Here is a 14,653-nt window from a genome sequence, read left to right as displayed (position 1 = left end):
GGTCGCTGCCGTTTTCGGGGAAAGAGTGGGGGGCCGCGATATGCCACTGATGTGAATGCCGCTTTGGTTTGCGGCAATGGCTCAATGCAGAAGAGGTTTCAGTGGCTTGGGGGTTTATGGGTAAAGAAGATGGCCATTGCTCCTGCATTGAGCCATTGCTGTGAACCGGAGCGGGATGTCGCTGTGGCAACAACATTACTCCCCCCCCACCCCTCCATTTGCAGCAGCATTACATCGCTGAGATGGGAGTGGAGATTTACGGGAAGAGGCGGTGATTGAAGGAGGGGTAGCAACTGATGGGGTGGGGGTCTAATGACAGCCAGTTGGTGGTGGGGGGGGGGGGGGAGAGAAAGAGACTGGCATCCAATAGATCCTGTGAGTGCGTGACATATCACTTACTGCATCATCGCGGGAGCGGGATCTCCCTTAAATTGCCAAGTTGTCGATTTAACAGGTAGGTTCGTCTTCAATTTGAAAGGTTCGTCTTCAATTTGAAAGGTGCATCCAGCACCCTAGACCCAATAATCAGACCTGGGTCCCAGGAGGGCTAACCTGGAGCTGCAGTTTGAAAGGGCCTAATGTTGTGCCAATTGATAGAAACCTACTCAACAAACTAAACCATCCCCGTACTATTTTTCTTACATATGAGTTGGACAGCAGCAGCAATCATCAAGGATCCATACTGCCCAGCACACACACACACACACACTCACACTCACACTCACACTCACACTCACACTCACACTCACACTGTTCTTGCTGCTACCGCCAGGAAAGAGGTACTATACATGTGCCCAGGACTCGCACCACCAGGTTCAGGAACAGCTGCTACCCCTTCACCATCAGACTCCTCAACAATAAACTCAATCAGGGACTTGTTTAAGGACTCTTGCTTTTGCATTTACTGATTTTTTAAATTCTCTTGTAAAATCCACTTGAATTAAGAATTTATATGAATTACATTCTGATTAATTGTTGACACGTTTGTGATCAGTAAGTAGCACTTGGCTTTTAAATAATTAATTCCATTTCCTACCATCTAATCCAGACTCTCTTTGTTTTACTAATGAATAATTGCACAATTAAACAGACCATTTCAGCCCATAAACCCATGCCACCCAATTACACCTGATTGACCGGTACGTTTTGAAAGGTGAGAAACTGGAGCCCCTGGACGAAATGCATGCAGACTCGGAGAGAACATATAAACTCTTTATACCCAAACGCGGGATTTGAACCCTGGTCTTGATCACTGGCACTGTAACAGCAATGTGCTAACCACTTTGCTATCTGTGACTTTAATCTTTAGGACTCCCAAGTCCCTTTTCACCTGCGACGTTTGAATTTTCTTCCCATCCAAATAATAGTCAGCCCTTTTATTCCTTCTACCAACATTGTATTTCATTTGCCACTTCTTTGCCCGTTCTCCTAATGCAGCCTCTCTGTTTCTTCCTTCCTCTCCACCTATATTTGTATCATCTGCAAACTTAGCTACAAAAGTATTTTTTTCTGCAATCCAAATTATTAACATAAAAAAGAAGAGACCCCTGCGGAACACCACTAGTAACTGGTATCCAACCCGAATAGGATCCCTTTATTCCCACTCTCTAATTCCTGCCAATCAGCTAATGCTCTCCCCATGCCAGTATCGTTCCTGTAATTCCATGGGCTCGCATCTCGTTAAGCAGCCTTGTGGCACCTTGTCAAAGTCCTTCTGAAAGTCCAAATATACAACATCCACTGCATGTCCTTTGTCCGGCCAGTATGTAGTTTCCTCACAAAATTGCAGTAGATTTGTCAGGCAAGATTTTTTCTTTAAAGAAACCATGCTGACTTTGGCCTCACAAGTCACGCACCTCCAGATAATACATAACCCCATCCTTGACAATAGACTCCACAACTTCCCAACCACTGATGTTAGGCTAACAAGTCTATAATTTCCTTTCTGCTGCCTCCTTCCCCTTTTTAAAAAGCAAAATTACCTTTGCAATTTTCCAGTCCTCTAAAACCATGCCAGAATCCATTGATTCTTGTAAGACCATTACTAGTGCCTCCACAAATCTTTAGCTACTTCCTTCAGAACCCGAAGGTGCATTCCATCTGGTCTAGGAGACTTATCTACCCTTAGACCATACAGCTTCCCAAGCCCCTTCTTTCTGGTAATCATGACTGCACTCACCTCTCTTCCCTGACAACTTTGAAAGGTGAAAATACTCCTAGTGTCTCACACAGTGAAGACTGATACAAAATACTCATTCAATTCTTCACCATCTCCTTGTCTCCCATTACAATTTCTTTTGTGTCATTTTCTATTAGTCCTATATCTACTCTTGCCTCGTTTTTACTCTTAATATACTTTTAGGTATCCTTTTTAATATTATTTGCTGGCTTCCTTTCAAAGTTAATCTTTTCCTTCCCAATGACTTTCTTGATTGCTTTCCATAGGCTTTTAAAAGCTTCCCAGTCCTGTGACTTCCCAAAAATTTTTGCTTCATGCCCTTGCTTTTGCTTTGGTTTTGCCTTCTCTGGACAGCACAGTTGTGTCATTCTTCCTTATTTCTCGAAGAAACCAGCCATTGCTGCTCTGCCATCCACCCTGCCGAATGTGCCTTTCCAATCCACTTTGGCCAGTTCCTCTCTCATACCTCTGCAGGTATACTGATGCATCTGATTTTAGTTTCTCCCGCTCAAAATCTATCCTGTTATCATTGTTTACTAAGGGTTCCCTTAACAACTCTGGTTCATTACACAATACCCAATCCAGAAATTGCCATTTCCCTGGTCAGCTCAGCCACAAGCAGTTCAAAGAAGCCGGCCTGAAGGCAGTCAGTAAATTCCTTCTCCTGGGATCCAGCACCAACCTGTTTTTTCCCAATCAACCTGCACATTGAAATGCAACATTGGTCTCTTTCTTGGTCTCCCTCTGTGGTTTGCATGCCAAATCCTGGCTACTAATTGGAGGCCTTTACACAACTCCCATCAGGGTCATTTTACCCTGACAGTTTCTTAATTCTTCCAACAGGATTCTATATCTTCTGAAGATTTAATTCCATTTTTAACCAGCAGAGACAACCTTCTTGTTCTCCCTACACACTGTGCCTCCACGGCTATTTAGTTCCCAGCCACAATGCAACCAGCTCCACTACTTGATCATCATTCTTCTTTTAGTTATTGCGGGCATTTAAATACAAGACCATCACCCTTTTGTTCAGGAGCCTTGTTCCGGCTGGAAAAGGAACACGTATGCAACAGGGATCACAATCCAGAAAATTCTGCACGGTTACCTGGTAAGATGGTTATTAGCTTTGATGTGACGTGATGCTTGTGGAGTATCCAGTAGGTTCAACATTTGGAACCAGTTGGATAAAATGCATAAAGAATGGTAATGTAACTTGAAATATTTTATATTATGGAGGTATATTCACGCATAAATCATCAACACTAGAAGATCATTTAAAACCAGAAAAAAAGTCATAAACATACACCACAGGCCATTCAGCCAGTTGTGCCAGTGCCAATCCTATGATAAACCAGTTTCATTTGTCCCATTTCCCCACTCTGCCATAAAACTGAAATTATGGGGTGGAAAATGGTTAATTTTCAATTCTATCTTTAGAATACACCAAATGCCATGTAAATATTCTCCAAGTCAAAGGTATATGTTAAAAACTCATCCCAGGACATCAGCACATTATTTAAATGGACACTGTCATGTTGTATTGCTGTGTTGCTGGAGAGGTCACACTTTGGTTGATATTGTTCAACTAGATGTAGTAATTGAAGAGCAGAAAATCCATTTTGTTCTGGCCAATTTCCTGCTTGAACTACTGTCAGTATAATATCAGATTAAATATTCCATATTCCCCCAGACAATGAGGGAGACTAGTGTAGATACTGCAGAGGCTCTGACAGAAATAGTTACAGGGAAAGGTTAAACACGTTAGGACTTTATTACCTGGAGCATACAAGGATGAGGGCAGATTTGGCAGTGGTATTTAAAATTATGAGGGGTAAATGTAGATAGGATTTTTCTACTGAGGGTAGGTGAGATATAAACCAGAGGACATGGTTTAAGAGAGAAAGAGGAAAGGTTTAGGGGGAACTTCTTCACACAGAGAGTGGTGGAGTATGGAATGAGCTGCCAGCTGAAGTGGTGAATGTGGGCTCAATTTTAACATTTAAGAAGAATTTGTACAGGTACATGGATGGGAGAGGTATAGAGGGCTATGGACTGGCTGCAGGTCAGTGGGATTAGGTAGAATAATATAACACTACAGTACAGTGCAGGCCCTTCAGTCCTCAATGTTGTGCCGAACAATATATTCCTAAAAAGTACCCGTCTCCCTCCACTTTTCCTCCATCCATGTACCTGTCTAAGAGTCTCTTAAATGCCCTTGTTACGTTTCACTTTCCACCACCATCCCTGGCAAGGTATTCCAGGCACCCACAACTCTCTACACAAAAAAAAACTTATCCCTGATGTCTCCCCTAAACCCTCCCTTTGTACAATGTCCTCTGGCGTTTGCTATTCCTGCCCTGGGATAAAATTGCTGCCTGCCCACTCTATCTATGCCTCGTAATCTTGTAGACCTCTATTATGTCTCCTCTCATCATTCTACATTCCAAAAAATCCCAGCTCTGCTAACCTTCCCTCCTAAGACATTTTTTTTCTAATCCAGGTGACATCCTGGTATATTTTCTTTGCACTATCTCCAAACCATCCACATCCTTCCTATAATAAGGTGACCAGAACTGAACAGAAATTTGTTGAGTTACAACATAACCTCTCTACTCTTGAACTCAAACCCCCCTATTAATGAAGCCCAGCATCCCATAGGCCTTCTTAACTATTCTATCAACCTGTGCAGCGACCTTGAGGGATGTATGGATTTGACCCCAAGGTCCCTCTGTTCATCCACACTCTTAAGTAACCGACAATTAACCCTGTACTCAGCCTTCTGCTTTGTCCTTCCAAAATGCCTCACACTTATCTGGATGGATTGAACTTACTCCCCTACTTTTCCACCCATCTCTGCATCCTGTCTATATTCTCTTATAGCCTTTGACAACCTTCAACTCCATCCACAACTCCTCCAAGCTTTGTGTCATCCACAAACTTACTGACTCATCTATCCACCTCTTCATCCAGATCATTTATAAAAATCACGAAGAGCAGGAGTCCCATAACAGATCCTTGTGGCACTCCACTAGTCACTGACCTCCAAGCAGAATACTTTCCTTCCTACTACTCTCTGCTTTCTTCCTGCAAACTGATTTTTTTTATCCACACAACCAAGGTTCCACTAATCCCAAGGCTCATGTCTATCTGGATGAGTCTCTTGTGGGGGACCTTGTCAAATGCCTTGCTAAAATCCATATAGACCACACCTTTCACACTATCCTTATCAATTTCTTTTGTTGCCTCCTCAAAAAACTCTGCAAACCCTGGACCGAGGATCTGACCAGTCACCCTTGACCACCACCCTCCTCCACCTAGCAGAACTTGTCCTCACCCTCAATAACTTCTCCTTTAACTCATCTCACTTCCTCCAAAATAAAGGAGTTTCTTAACTCCAAAGGAAATGGGCCAATGACAATTTTTCTCAAGCAAAAAAAAATATTTCATTAACAATTGGGTCTAGAGCAGTGGTTCTCAACCATTTCCCCCCCCCCCCCCCCCACCCACTCACATACCACCTTGTAATCCCTTACTAATCACAGAGCACCAATAGCATAGGGATTACTTAAAGTAGTATGTGAATGGAAAGAAAAAGGTTGAGAACCATTGGATTAGATTTACTTTTAGTTTTTTCCCCCTTTTTTTCTATTTATTCCTTTTTTTGATTATGGTTATGGTTGTCTTAGATCATATTATCACAGATATTTACTCTGTGTTTATGACCAAGGCTTGGTATATTGTAACTTATTTGGTTTCTATCTAGAATTATTTTTAAGAAATAATACTCAATCAACAAATATGTATAGATTTGGGAAGGGGGTGTGGTCATCAGATGTGCTAGAGTCAAGTTGTGGAATTCCAACTCTCCTGGGAATTAGTTAAAAAAAGTGCTAATATAAGTAAAGTGCAACTAACCAAACTTATTAAAAACTACTTTAGAACTTCAACACAATGTTTTAACTATGTCACCTAAGAGTGAAGACCATCACCGGCCCATCACGAACACAGACAGTAAGAAGACAAGATAAAGAAAAAAGGCCTACCGTTTTCATGGATCCAGGAGGTGAGGTGAGCACTCATCCCAAGTCGAGTCGTGCCCCTGCGGGGACTGTCCAACACTCTGTGGTCTCTCCAGGGTGATGGCATCGATGAAAAAGTTGAACTGCACGTATGTGAGAAAATGTACATGCGCAGATCAGAGGAGCTTCGAGAAGACGTCGAAGCCAGCAATCTTTCTGCTGGCCCAGCGCCATTCTAGGAACAAGAAGAAATTTTTCTGTCGGATTCGCAGGCCAGTGATGAAGAGGAAGAAGATCAAGAAGAGGAGGTGACAAGACAGATGAGAAATTTTAATGATAAAGTGTCACAAGAGGAAGAATGCACAAATGCTCAGTTATTAAAGGATTTGAAAGAAAAAAATAAATATGAAGAACTCAGATAAGCAAATGTAGAAATATTTTACTATTATCCAGAAATTGCAAAATAAACTGGATAGGGTTGAAGAAAGTGAAAACCATGGAAGCTGGTGTGGATGATATACAGGATGGAAAGGTGAAAGTGGAGAATGATACTGAAGCACGGGCCATGGAAAAGACGCAGCTTTGGGGGAAAGTGGACCTACTAGAGAGTTTTATAGAATAAACAATATTAAAAATTGTTGGTCTTAAAGAAGGTGAGGAAGGTGATGAACCAGTAAACCTTTTTCCAACGATAGATTCCAGAGGTCCTGGGACCAGATAAATTTGAAAATATTATTGAAATTGAAAGGCCACATGAAGCTTTGAGACTGCGACCTCCGCCAGATCAGAAGCCAACATGTGTACTTATAAAATGTCTTAGATACCACGATAGAGAGAAAATATTGGCTTTAGCAGCAGAATAGAAGTTATTATAAACTGAAAAGGTGGATCAGTTTTAATTTAAGTATATGGTCTGAGATCAGAGGATTCTTCCAACCTTGAGGCAACTTTAAAAACTACAATTCTTTATAACACCATGCGCTTGCTGGGAAGAAAAAACCCCATTAATGATATCCATGAGCTCAAAGTACTTAGCATTTTGAATGTGGATGCAGTTCACCTCACACAGGTCTGTAAACTTTAATTGTGCCAATTCTTGAAGATGATTATAAACATAAAACATCAACAAAGATTTCAAATTGTGTATTGCATTGTTAGAAAATCCTTTATTCCTGATAGGCAACTTATGATTGAAAGTGGAGACGCAATATTTAAAAGCCTGTATGCCCCTATAGTAATCCAAGAAGAAGTGGACCTTCCTCAGTTCCCAGAGGAATGGGTCGTGCATTCGTTTGCACATATTTAGTACATTTTTACATTACTGGAGGCAATACAATCATGTTTTACACAACACTGGCCCTGCTGACGAGGAAGCATAAACCCTTCCAGCCTGTTATTTTTTCCAAAAATCTTGGCCTGATTTCTTACTGATGTATAATTCACAGCTACAATCAAAGTCATGGTCATCTGTAAGTAATACCTTTTGTTTTGACTCAAAAGGTCACACAACTTAGTCTTCAACCCCTTATGCATCATTGTATCAAATATGAAGCTCAACTTGTTGAATCAAATTCTTTAGTCATGGCCTTTCGTGAATAAATTTGGGCTGAAGTCCCAGTGATGGGACCCTGAATTACATTCCATTTGGATAACAAAAGAGAATATGTGATGTTGTGTGTGGCAGGATCTGATGTATATCTCATCACGTAATTTCTCTTGGACCGGAATAGATGGTTATATCAAGTTCATATATTATTCAGGCCTACTGCAACACAATATATACAAAAGACTTTGGACCTATTGAGAAGATAGGCAAACAAAAGCCAGCAAAAAGCAATGCTACTCTATAAATAAATATATATACTGTGGATAAAGCTCTCACCTCTTGTCTTTGAGGTTATGTGTACTTAGTTCAGGATTCATTACTGTTTCTGCTACACGTGCAAAAGGAATATTAAATCCATGATTCCGACGCACAGATATGGATAAAAATAAATAATGTAGGCAGAATATAATGGCCTCAATAAATTTACAATATCTAGGACTGTGTTGAAAGCTTTCTATGAGTAACACTGCAGAAGATTGGCTGGAGACTGGCTCAAGGCGAACCAGGTATCGTGACTGGGATGCGAGAGGGTGCCGAGGGCACTGAAGGGTTCCTGATCGTATCCGAGGTTTGGATCTGGAGCTTGGGCTGCTGATGGAGTGGACTCTGCATGGCTGCAGGAGCAGCAGCACTGGAGGCGAATCCACGGACACTCAGCGACTCAGAGGGGACTCTCTTTTGCTTCTCTTTCTCTAACTGTAAGAGGCGTTTCAGGAAATTTCTGCCGATGACAAATCTGTCCGCCTTACGGCAGACGAAAACCAATTTTGTGTAATATTGCACTGTTTTTATTACCTGACAATAAGTTTAATCCTGAATCTTGGATTTAATATTAACACTGTCTTTCTGAACATTTCTTTGTTATATAATTTTTAAAAATCCAAGATTCTAGCAGAAATGAATTCAAGGGACCAGAGAACTTTAACAACTGAACAAAACACTTATCTATGTTTACTTCATTGCACATCCCCAGATTTTTAAAAAAATTATCTCACCTGATGCTAAGGATGATGGAGACATCAGAGAAATGGGCCCTTCGGACATCCATCCTCTCCAAGCCAAGCTTTTATGCTTGGGACCAATAGTTTTCTATGTCTTGCCTAGTTAAGTGCTTGTCTCAATGCTTCTTCAAAGTAGAAATTGTATTTGATTCCACAACTTAGCCTGGCAGCATGTTCCAGATATCAACTGCTCCCAATGTAATAATCCTCTTCAAAACTTTTTCTTCTCACCTTAGACTTGCATTCTCTTGCTTTTGCTATGCCTACCATGGGAAAGAGATTGCATCTTTCCTATCTATACCTTTTTTAATTTTGTAGAGCTGTGTCAGATCCTCCCCAGCATCCTTTGCATCAAGGAAAATAAATTCAGCCTAAATAATCTCTCCCCAAGACTGAGCCCTCCACTCTAGGATGGTGTTGATCTTCATTGGTTACCCTTGCTCCAGAAGATGAGAAGGCTGGAGAGGATGACATGCCACCTCGTCGCATCCAAGGAAATAGACCATAGCAGACTTACGTATCTTTTACATGTTTGACGCAATGAAAGTAATGCTAATTTACGAACTTAAGGCATGCTAAAGGCGCCAGTGAACAAAAAAATGGAATAACTCCTGACTATTCTGTTACAAGTAAATAATACACAGCAATAATATTTAACTTAAAACTCTTCCTCCGCTCAAAGGTCCGGCTTTTGAGTAAATTTGTCACATGTGGGAAATGCAACACGCCTTTTTCCAGCTGTAAACAATTGTGTCCACTTTGAAGCCTCAGCTTTGTGAAGCCACACGTGCAAACATACTGAACGATTCCAGTTGTCTGTAGGTAGCTTTTTGTAAATGATCATATTTATGTATAGTCTTACTGGTATACACTAGCTCAGCAATCCAGCAGTTGAAATATAGCAACATTTATTCCATGCCAGGCATGTAGCACTGCCTGATAGTTCCATTAGACAATGCACATTGCATCTATAAATTAAAAATATTTTATATAAAAACAAATATTAGTATTTTTTTTCTAAATAATTTGAAGGCACCCATCCTTTTTGACATCGTCCACTGTCTAATATTTGGCAGTACCACCAACCGTTGGGGTTGCGTTCCAGCACCTCCACACAACTACCTTCTTGGAAACCCATGGTTTCTTCATCTCCCTGGTAATCAGCAATTGCAACATACACCTCTCTCCAGTTGTTCTGAATGAACTGAGGTTTCTCTTGGATGCACACAGGCTTTGGTCTCACAGTAGACACAGGGATTCCATTTTTCTGCAAATTTTTTCCCATGCCATCTGGTTCAATAACTCCACACTTTGCTGGTGATTTAATCTTTGCTTGGTTGGGAGATATTGTTGATGAGTGGAGGTTGTCAGATTCATTGGTTTTCTTCCGTAACCGGACATTATTGAAGGATGAATTTCGGCGAATCGTGACTGCAGACCTCATGTTGTCTGTGCACACCATGGATTCATTCCTCCTGAGTGATGCAGCCAGATTGGTATTTTCTTTGGAAGAGGTGGCAACAAACACAGATTGTGGTCTCACAGCTGCTTGTTTTAAACCATTTCTCATTTTCACGCTTCCTCCCAGTCTAGTAAACCCTCCAGGGGGTTTTGCTGGAATTGGGGGTGTTGCTCTCTTTAGATTAAGGTTAATGTTATTTAATGTCTGGACCTTGTCTATTTTCTCAGTGCTGTTGAATTGGTTTTCATTTGCTGATCTCTCACTTCCAGCTGTTACCAACTCAGCAATGCTCTCTGCAGGCTTTCCACTCACGTGCTCCAAGAAATAGACAGGAGCCCATCCCTCAGAGTCTCCGATTCTAATGAACCACCACCCACTATCCTGCTTCTCCAGAACCTCTACCATTATTCCTGCAGGGAAACTGATTTCGTTATCCTGCACTTTCTCATATTTATCCACTGTCTTGTATTGGGAGACGGACTCACTAGGTCTGGCTATGTCCAGTCCAGAAGGACAGGGCGAAACATTTGTTGAAAGATCCACTGTACTTTTAGTGAAGGAGTCTTCTGAATTTTCAGAGGACGTTAAGGAGTTGGTTTCTACATCGTCACCTTTTGTGCCTTTGGAGCTGTGTTTAATGTGTGCTGTAGGTCTAAGATGGCGCCTGATGGTACTCATCCCCATGTTCTGGGATTCTGGTTTCACCAGGAAAGTCTTTGGCCTGACCGAAGGCTTTGGCTTTGTTACAGGACTAGAAATAACTCTCTGTTCCATGTGGAAATTTGTTTCACATGCCTCAGTTTCTCTTTTTGGTGCAGTTTTCTGTGCCATGCAGCCACTGGTATCAACCATGGATTTGCAATCATTCTCTGTACTCTTTCCAAGATCCAGGTCCTTTTTGGTCTCAGTTTTTTTCAGATTTTTTGAAGAATGCTTTGGTGAACATCGTGTCTCAGTTCCTGACAGCACAGCAACAATCTGACCCACAGGTTCTTGGGTGCCATTAACTGCCAAACTATTAATACTTTCTCCTTGGTTGCAGTCCTTCTCACCAGGAGCACACATGTGTTGGTCATCATAAGGCAAGCTTTCTGAAGATTCTCCAACTTTAAAGTGAGCTTTCCTCAAAGTGAAGTTTGGGCATTGTTTCATCTGCTGATGGCTTGAGTCTACCTGGTCCTCATCTGATAAGCTTTCTTGAACTAGTTCATCGGCAGTATGCCTCAAACTATTCTGTGGCTCCTGGTCAAAGAGTGAAGATGGAATATCGTACTCTGGTTCCTCAAACTTTGGTTTTTGCTGGGTGCATTCCCTCTCACTTCCCGGGCTTGTTTCCTCAGAGTTGGCCTTGCTCTTGGTGGGTGGTGCTGGGGGAGGGACCTTCGGCCGCATCAGTGTGCTGCTTCTCCTGGACAGGTTTGGTTTCTTCCTTTTGTCAATGTATGATGATGGTGCCCACCCCTCCTTCTGCCCAATCTGAACATACCACCAGCCGCCTAAATTCTTCTCAATGACCTGGAGATTAAATATGTAAACAATTACTAGATTTCAAACCGATATAAAGAACAACCAGATAAAGGTTAAGTGTGAAGGTTGGAGTCAGGGCTGCTCAGGAATGTGTACGTCCTTGTTTACCACTAAAGCCTTTTTAAATGAAAATATTTCAAACTTCAGTACAGAGTACTGGAGGGAGGAATTAAATTATGCAATTTTGAAAATCACATTAGTAAAGAGAAAAATGTAGTTTTTTTTTCCATTACCTAGCAATGACACTAGTAAGGTAAAAACATAATGGTGGAGAAACTCAGTAAGTTACACAGTGTACTTTATATAGCAAAGATAAAGATACATAACCAACATTTCGGACTTGAGACCTTCATCAAATGTACTTTATATGCAAAGATAAAGATACACAATGTAGTTTGACCTGCTGAGTTTCTCCAGCATTGTGTTTTAACTTCAACCATGGAGTCTGCGGACTTTCGGGTTTTACATGGCACAATTAATTAGGGCAATGAAGTCGCATCCCACCTTCTCAAACTCTCTCTTAATGAACTTCCTTGTGACAATTTCAGCCAGAGACAAATGAAATATGATCCATACCTCAGCTTTCTGTCCCCCTCGGAAACTGATGCCATCAGCAATGTGCGTCTGGAATTCTGCGATGGTGTAGTACTCCACTTCAACAGCAGGTGGCTCTGGTGGCTTGGGCAACTGAAATCCCTGGATATTTGGAGAAGGAAGTGAACACTGGTTGAAACCCTTCCATAGCTACGTGGAACCAGAAGAACAAATGCCAACCATTTGAATACAATTTTTCAGTTACACATTAAAAATATTTTCTTTCCTTCCTATTCCTTATTGTTACTATATTAGATTTTGAGAAGAAACAGAAAAAATGAAGTTGCACAGTAATTTGTTTTGCTTAAACTTTTTTGAGGGAAGTTTTGACGGTGGGAGTGTGGAACGAACTGCCAACTGAAGTGGTGAACGTGGGCTCCATTTTAACATTTAAGAAGAATTTGGACAGGTACGAGGATAGCAGAGGTATGGAGGGCTAAGGACTGGGTGCAGGTCAGTGGGACTAGGCAGAAAAATGGTTTGGCACAGACAAAGGGCCTGTTTCTGCGCTGTAATGTTTTATGGAAACTGTCATCTAACAAAAGGTTACCTGTCTAAGTATGTGAAAAGCAACTGTTGATAACCCTTTGCTAAGAACACTCATTCCTGAGATGAAGACGTACTAGTATGGCCTGGAACAATTCAGGTTTACACAGGAAAGGAGGCGAATTAACCAATCCTGTCTGTACAGATACTTGAGGGATATAAATCTTGTGCCACTCTTTCCCTGTGGAATCCTACTTTCTTTCAAATATTAATCTTCAGAAGTGATGATACCTGATTTAGTAATTCCCTATGAAAAATAATGGTGTGTTCAGAAAATTAAGTCTTATAAAAATTAATTTATGCAGTGCACAAAGCTATTGCAAACTGTAAAAGAATTCCTACTCCTGTGCCCTTATTTCTATTCATTTTTTAAATAGTTATTCCAACTGGGTGAAAGCCTCTTAGTGGGAGGGTAGATTCAAAGTCACGCAGCACAGAACAGCTCCTTGGGCCCACCCCATCCATGCTGGCAATCAATACCTTCCTATTTATAGTCATACAGCACACCAACACACTTATAATCCAACACATCCACACTACCCAATCCAACCACCTCACCCAGCCCCATTTGCCTACGTTTGGATCATATTCCTCACAATGGTGTTACTGCGCATATTTCTATTAAATGGTGTAAATGCACTCCACTGATCCCTTTGTACCTGTAATTATACCAGTGAGCCATAGATCAGATCAGTAATGTACAGGAACAGGCCTTTGGTCCAATCTCCTCCCTTCCTCTTTTAATGACCTGGAATATATCCCATCAGGTTCCAGGAATTTTCCACCTTAATGTTTTTTAAAAGACCCATCATCACATTTTTCTTAAATCAGAATCAGAATTTATTGACATGAACAAGTCAAGAAATTCGTTGTTTTGCAGCAGCTTCAAAGTGGAAACATTTATATAAACCACCTGACAACAATAAATCAAACTTATGCATGAAAAGTCAAAGTGAGGCAGTGTCTGTGGTTCATTGATCGTTCAGGAATCTGATGGCAGAGGGGGAAGAAGCTGTCCTTATGCCGAAGAGTGCTTGTCTTTAGGGTCTTTAGGACCCCCATCAAAGTGAAGAGAGCATGGTCTGGGTGATGGGGGTCCTTGAGGACAGAGACTGCTTTTTTAAGACTCCGTCTCAAATAGATGTCCTCAAAGGAGTAAAGTCTGGTGTCTGTGATGCCGCAGGCCGAGTTAACCCTTTGGAATTTTTACTTGTCCTGAGAGTTGGCACCTCCATGCCAGACAGTAATGCAACCAGCCAGTATGCTGTAGAAGTTTCTGGTGACATACCAAATCTCCTCAAATGCCTCACAAAGTATAGCTGCTGGCGAGCTTTCTTAGTGATTCCATCAACATGGAGGCTCCAGGACAAAACCTTGGAGATGTTAACACCCAGGAATTTGAAGTTCTTGACCCTCTCCACTACTGAGCCCTCACTGAGGACTGGATCATGTTCTCTTGACTTCTTTCTGAAGCCCACAATCACCTCCTTGGTTTTGCTAATGTTGAGTGCAAGGTTGTTGGTATCAATAAGCATCAACACATTTGCATTCCCTACATTAAGGTCCCCATCACCATCTTTCGTGCCCTTCCGTATGCTGAAGATTGGTGCAAACTTACAAACTACTCATTTAGTACCTCATCCATGTCCTCTGACCCAAGCATAAATTTACTCCTTTGTCCTTCAGTGTTCGAGTCACCCTCATGTTTCAATGTGTATA

At 41.5% G+C, this 14,653-nt stretch overlaps 1 protein-coding gene across 4 annotated transcripts in view; it reads right to left on the bottom strand.

Annotated features, from left to right (window-relative positions):
• Positions 1–7,337: 7,337 nt before the first annotated feature.
• The window catches only part of sh3pxd2aa (SH3 and PX domains 2Aa), a 205,028-nt gene continuing 197,712 nt past the window's right edge, over positions 7,338–14,653 (bottom strand). For all 4 annotated transcript variants that reach the window (XM_069900483.1, XM_069900484.1, XM_069900485.1 and 1 more), the window contains 2 exons: positions 12,371–12,490; positions 7,338–11,782 (listed from right to left, as the gene is read on the bottom strand). In XM_069900483.1, the coding sequence (XP_069756584.1) occupies positions 9,809–11,782; positions 12,371–12,490 (2,094 nt within the window). In that variant the 3' untranslated portion in view covers positions 7,338–9,808. The remainder of the gene's footprint in view (positions 11,783–12,370; positions 12,491–14,653) is intronic.

This window comes from Narcine bancroftii, chromosome 10, assembly GCF_036971445.1.
Source record: "Narcine bancroftii isolate sNarBan1 chromosome 10, sNarBan1.hap1, whole genome shotgun sequence".
NCBI lineage: Eukaryota > Metazoa > Chordata > Chondrichthyes > Torpediniformes > Narcinidae > Narcine > Narcine bancroftii.
Note: the sequence above shows the minus strand (reverse complement) of the source record. Positions and strands in the feature narration are given on the sequence as shown.